The 6,732-nt window shown below is 38.5% G+C and overlaps 1 protein-coding gene across 1 annotated transcript; it reads right to left on the reverse strand.

Annotated features, from left to right (window-relative positions):
• Positions 1–3,519: 3,519 nt before the first annotated feature.
• LOC116810046 (UDP-glucuronosyltransferase 1A10-like) lies at positions 3,520–4,451 on the reverse strand. The gene is given in 2 exon segments (XM_032753727.1): positions 3,520–3,563; positions 3,566–4,451. Coding segments are annotated over 2 exon segments (930 nt in total).
• Between the last annotated feature and the right edge of the window lie 2,281 nt (positions 4,452–6,732).

Below are 6,732 nucleotides of genomic sequence, written 5' to 3' on the forward strand. Positions count from 1 at the left end.
GGGCTATGTGTCCTAGACCATGAAAAAAGGCAGACTTATAGCTCATCTGCTTTTTCTTTTTGCTTTCCCCTGGTCCTGCCAGCCTACCTCCTTTTCCCTAATTAGGGCTCCACATTTCCCCGCTGACACAGCAACAATGACAAATCCTTGGCATGTGAGTGAAGGTCTCATCTTCCAACTGCTTCCTACTGACCAGGGGTATAGGGTTGGACCTACCTAATATTGTTGGCCTATCAGGAGGTTACATGGGCCTAGATCCCTGGGTTGGCACCTAAATTGGGCAGGGTCACTGTTGGACTATGGGAGAACAGCATTTGCAGCCTAAAAAAGAGACTATTCTCTCCCATTTAAATGGTCTTGAAACCCTCATAAAATTTGGAACCTACTCAATTGACCAAGGATGTATAGGTTTATTTCTGAATTCTCTATTCCATAGATCAACATAAAAAGATGATGTATGAGGCAATTGGAGGTAAATTAATTATGGGCTGGAAGTGAGATAATATTAAAGTATTATTACTGTGTTAGGTGTGATAATGACATTGTGGCCGTGTAACAAATTTTACTTTTTTTTTATATTTAATAAAATATTCAATGATGGAATGAAAAGCCAAGAATTTCCATTAAAAAAATGACAGCCAAAAAGTTTCTTTAAAAGGTCAGAAATAAGGGGATAGATTAATTAACACAGCAAAATACTGAAAATTATTTAGCCTAAGGATTAATACACGGGTGCTCATTACACTATAGTCTTTTCTTTGTGTATGTTTGAAAACTTTGAAAATAAAAACTTGAAGTAAATAATTTTAGTGGGAGGCCTTAGTCTTGTCAACCAAAAGCTAACTTTGAATTTGGATCTTGGACTATAGCCAGAATCTTAGAGCAATGGGGGAAGCACAGATTTTTCTTGCTCTGTAACCACATCCCACCCCCAGGTCTGCAGAGCTGCACCTGCCATGGATGGTATAGACGAAGCCTAAATTCTTTCCCCTAAAACCAGTCATCAATTCTGTTGGAACTCACCAAAAATTCAAAGAGACCAAGAGTGACTTCCTTTTTTTGTCATTAAAACTATTTCACTGTTCTGCTGAATTATTTACACATCATTAATCAACACACACACGTTAGAATACTGAAATGTAAAAGAATGACCATACCAATTGATATAGTTTAAAAGTTTGTCCCCTCCAAATCTCACATTGAAATTTGATCCCTAACGTTGGAGATGGAGCCATCTGCCATCCTTGTTAAAGCATTTAATTACATCCCTGGATGTAATTCTCCTGGATAGACTCAAGGAGATTTTGTTACAGGAGATCTTCAAGAAAATCCTCTGTGCAGGGTGTGGGACACTGCACACAAACACACCTGCACATACACAAACACAAACATGTGCAAACACATACTCCATCATCAAGTAATGCTTCCTTCTCATCAGACAGATGAGACTCAGACTCTGAATCCTGTTTCCCAGCAAGATGTAACCAACTGCATGCTTTTCCCAGACACATCCTGGCATCTGAAACAAGGAAGGAGCAATATGCAGTGTTCATCATTCTTTTGAAGACAATTTACTTTTACTTTTGTGGTTGGGCCATATCCAAGGCTCTTTGACAGAAAGCCGTCTTTGAGATCGAATTCCTCTGTGAGAATTCTGCTGGCTTTACGCATATAATCATAAATATGTGCATTAATATACATAACCCTCTGTAAACTATAAAAACTTTCATACATGTTTATATTCTTTAATAGATATAGAAACACATTTATTTCATATCTCACAAAAGATATTTATAATCGAAATAAATGAAACCATATATAGTTTAATGCTTCATTTTTTAGAGATATCCCTCAGGTGATATAAAATCATATACAGGTTTTTATATCTTTAAAGGCCTCTGGGTGACCCTGTGAGCCACAATAAACTCAGCTTGGGTTCAGGAAGTGGCACAGCCTCACACTCGGCCGAAGGCTGTGGGGTGTAGGCAACACATGGGTGGTGCTTGGTACTGTAATTAATGGAGGATAACGAGGAGAAAAGTGCTTTGATAAGTCCAACCTCTTAGAGTCCTGCAACTTGCATCTCCTCGCCTGGTCTTGCCATGAGCTGAAAGTCATGCCTAATTTTGAAAGGCCTGCAACTGTAGTCTTCCTGCTTTTTAGAAAGAGCATTATTTCACTTTGCTATGAGATGGCTGAACAATCACTCTTTCACCAACCATCTGCCAGTGACAGATATGACTGTGTTACAAAGTCTACTGAATCTTGTAAGAAGCCGAACAGTAGACAAAAATGTGTACTCCATCCCTAATAAAATAATATGAGATGAGACACCAGGAGTTTCATCTGGATTTAGCAACTATGCATTTGCCAAGAACCTTATTCTGGTATTTTTCAAGGATTTTTCAGTCACAAGCGACCAAATCCCTATTTAAACTGGCTACTCCAACAATATTACTCAATAATGTTTTGGCAGTATATGCTCCAGCAAAGTGAAAGAAGCAGTGTAAATATCAGAGAAGGGAATTACTTGCAGATGGTATTGTATATTGTACATGTAATGCATACTACAAAATAATAAGAAAACTTAGTGATGTGGCTAGATACAAGATATATATGCAAAAACCAAAATTTTAATTACCAGTAATCAGTTAAATGTAGAAATAGAAAAATTGCCCTGTATAAAATAGTTTCAAAAATAATAAAATACCAAGGAATAAATGTTAATAACAAACATAAAATGCTTATATAGTGAAAATTTTTATTTATGTATATAAAACAAGATCTGAATAAATAGTAAGACATAATATTCCTGAACAGGAAGACTTCACAGCAAAAAGATGCCAATCCTTCTCAATTCAGGAAAACCCTGTAACCCTACATGTAGGACTCTAGTCTACTAAGATAAAAGCAAGAATATAGAAATATATTCACGTAAGGAAAGTATTGAAGAGTGTTTACACAGCCTTATTCATAAAAGGAAAGATGGAAAATGGCTACATATATATCAATATTAATTGGTTAAAAAACTACACTGCATCCAAAGTAAAGAATTTTATGCAATTATTAAAAGAACTTGTCAAATCTGTCTGTATTGGTCTATAAAGGTATCTATAACTTATTGGCAAGTGACAAATGCAAGATGAAGAATATGTTCAGCCCAATACTAGATTTTATTTTTACAAATAGGTATGGGAACTTACATGAGTTATTGCTGTACATAAAATACTTTTTTTAATGAAAAGAATGTACACAAAACTGTTAAGAGCATTTCAACTATGGGATCACATAGAATTGATAAAAAATGGAAGTTTTATTTCTTGCTGTGGTTTTTGGTACTTTTCTAAACATGGTATTTTAAAATGCAGCCTGAATATGATCTATGGTTTTTAAATTATTACACACACTTTCAAGAATGGCAGTTTTATAAAATTTGATAGTTGATGAGTAGATGAATTTGCACAAAATAATTCGTTAAACTGGAAAGAAATTTGAAATGCAACAAATGAAAATGTCAAATCACAGTTCAGTAAGGAATCCTTTTTTAATTTCCAAAGCCAGATTATTCTTAATGTGCTAAAGGAGAGGTTACTTACCATAGGCAATGGCTTTCCCTGATGGCAGTTGATACCACCAATGAAGATCATGTTGGGCATCACGGGTTTGGGATAGTCCAAAACAAAGTCCGTTCGCAACAACCAAATTGATGTGTGACTGTAGAGATCATATGCTGTGACAGGGGTTTGGAGAATTTCAGAGGCTATTTCTAGGGCATTTCTAAAAAGATACTGGCAAAATAAACGGTCCCCCAAGTGCACGATGTGGTTCCATACTCTCTCCTTGAAAGTCATGGCATCTGAGAACCCTAAGAAATCACTGGGGACATAGGAAAGAGGAGCAGGGCACTGTGCACCTTCTTCAAGATAGTGGCAAAATATTCCCCTGGCGAAGACCACAGAGGGGAGGGAGAAATATTTGGCAACAATTAAGCCACAGGTATCAAAAGGATCAAGAAACACTGCATCAAAAGAACTCTCCTTTATGTATTCTACTAATTTTCGGTCATTAAACAAACTCCTGCAATGCGAAAAAAATAAGTGAAGAAAACCACTGGATGAACTCATTAGTAGAGAAAATATACTTTGTGCGTGTGCTTTCCATTGATCATCGGCGAAAACCATGAACTCCCGGTTCTGATCCTCCAGAGTGTACGAGGTTGAGTAAGTCTTCACTGTGCAATTCAGTGATCTTTCCAGTTGCCAACTCACCTCTGGCATGACTACAACCACCTCATGCCCCCTGAGGATAAGTTTCTCCACCACCGACTGCATGGTGAACCAGTGGCTCCCATCCATGGGCACTACCAGCAGCTTCCCTGCCTCGGCAAAGCCACAGGTCAGCAGTAGACACACACATAAAGGAACGGGGCTGGTCCACCCTGCGCGAGCCATGACAGAACTGCAGCCTAAGCCAGCAGCTGGGATTCTAAGCTGCTGTGATACAGTAGGCGGAAGAAGTACAGGCACAAAACCTGACCCCAATAGAGGGCGTGTACTTATCCTTTCATAAAAAAAAAAAAAAATCACACCCACTGCCAATGACTTACTCATAAGAACAATAACATATGAGTATCATTTGCTGAGATATCTACTTGTATGATTTCCAGACAAGAGTAGATTATAGTCTTCGCCTTGGAGGGAGAGCACGCCCTGAGCTGCAAGTGAGTTTAGAAACAGAATGACTAAGCAATGCTTTTGGACCTTGAAGATTCAGAAAGATAAAGTGAAAGTAAATTTGAATAATGCTAGTATTTTTGGAATTTATCCCAAAGCAAAATTTAGATTTTAACTTTAGCCAACCAAATACTCTCTGTCCAGAAAGAAATTGGCATCTCATGTTCCAAGGAAAGACAGCAAGGCCCTTAGCACTGACCTCCCAACTGGCAAGAAATTGGGGCTCACCTGCATCTCTGCAATGCATAATCATTGCTGGTGGTCTTCTTCCATATCCAAACCCTGAGAGGTCTCTGAAATGCTGAAATGAGACTGACAACCCTGCCTCCATGGACCATACCAGGGACTTGATGGAAAGTGACCATCACCTATTTTAATGACTTTCCTCAGATACATTGCATGCAGTGGGGAGTTGCTGGCCCAGTCCTTGTGCGAACACTCTGCTGGGCTGCCTCTCTGTGACCGCTCTACTTCCATATTCTAAACACGCCATCACTCCAGTGCCCTCTTTCAGGAAAATATGTACTTGTCTCCCTCAGTCTGCTGAGGACTCCTGGAAGTCAGAGATGATGTCATCTTTGTGTTTTCACCCTCCTTTCACAGTAGCCATGCTTTGCCTTTGATGTAGTTTGTATGTTTGTCCCCTCCATATATCATGGTCAAATATAATCCCCAGTGTTGGAGATGAAGCATGGTGGGAGGTGTTTGGGTCGTGGGCATGGATCCCTCATGAATGGCTTGGCACTGTCCTCCCAATAGTGAGTGATTTCTCATGAGATTTGATTGTTTAAAAGTATATGACAGTACATGTATCCCAGAACTCTTAAAGTATAATTTTTTAAAAATATGTGCCAAAGATCCTTTTCAGGATATGATTCAGGAGAACTTCCCCAGCCTAGCAAGATAGGCCAACATTCAAATTCAGGAAACACAGAGAACACCATAAAGATACTCGTCGAGAAAAGCAACCCCAAGACACATAATCTTCAGATTCACCAAGGTCAAAATGAAGGAAAAATGTTAAGGGCAGCCAGAGAGAAAGGTCCTGTTACACACAAAAAGAAGTTCATCAGACTAACAGCAGATGTCTCTTCAGAAACCCAACAAACCAGAAGACAGTGGGGGTCAATACTCAACATTCCTAAAGGAAAGAATTTTCAACCCAGAATTTCATATCCAGTCAAACTAAGCTTCATAAGTGAAGGAGAAATAACATCCTTTACAGACAAGCAAATGCTGAGAGATTTTGTCACCACCAGGCCTGCCTTACAAGAGCTCCTGAAGGAAGCACTAAATATGGAAAGAAAAAACCAGTACCGGCCACTGCAAAAACATACCAAATTGTCAGGACGATCGACACTATAAAGAAACTGCATCAATTAATAGGCAAAATAAACAGCTAGCATCATAATGACAGGATCAAGTTCACATATAACAATATTAGTCTTAAATGTAAATGGGCTAAATGCCCCAATTAAAAGACACAGACTGGCAAATTGGATAAACAGTCAAGACCCATCAGTGTGCTGCATTCAGAAGAGGCATTTCACATGCAAAGACATATAGGCTCAAAATAAAGGGATAGAGGAATATTTACCAAGCAAATGGAAAGCAAAAAAAATCAGGGGTTGCAAAACAGACTTTAAACGAACAGAGATCAAAAAAGACAAAGAAGGGCATTATATAATGGTAAAGGGATCAATGTAACAAGAAGAGCTAACCATCCTAAATATATATGTGTCCAACACAGGAGCACCCATAAAGCAAGTTCTTAGAGACCTACAAAGAGACTTAGGCTCCCATACAATAATAGTGGGAGACTTTAACACTCCATTGTCAATATTAGACAGATCAATGAGACAGAAAATTAACAAGGAAATTCAGGACTAGAACTCAGCTCTGGACCAAGAAAACCTAATACACATGTATAGAACTCTCCACCCCAAATCAACAGAATATATATTCTTCTCAGCACCACATTGCACTTATTCTAAAGTTG

This window comes from Hylobates moloch, unplaced genomic scaffold (assembly GCF_009828535.3).
Source record: "Hylobates moloch isolate HMO894 unplaced genomic scaffold, HMol_V3 SCAFFOLD_1, whole genome shotgun sequence".
In the NCBI taxonomy this organism is placed as follows: domain Eukaryota; kingdom Metazoa; phylum Chordata; class Mammalia; order Primates; family Hylobatidae; genus Hylobates; species Hylobates moloch.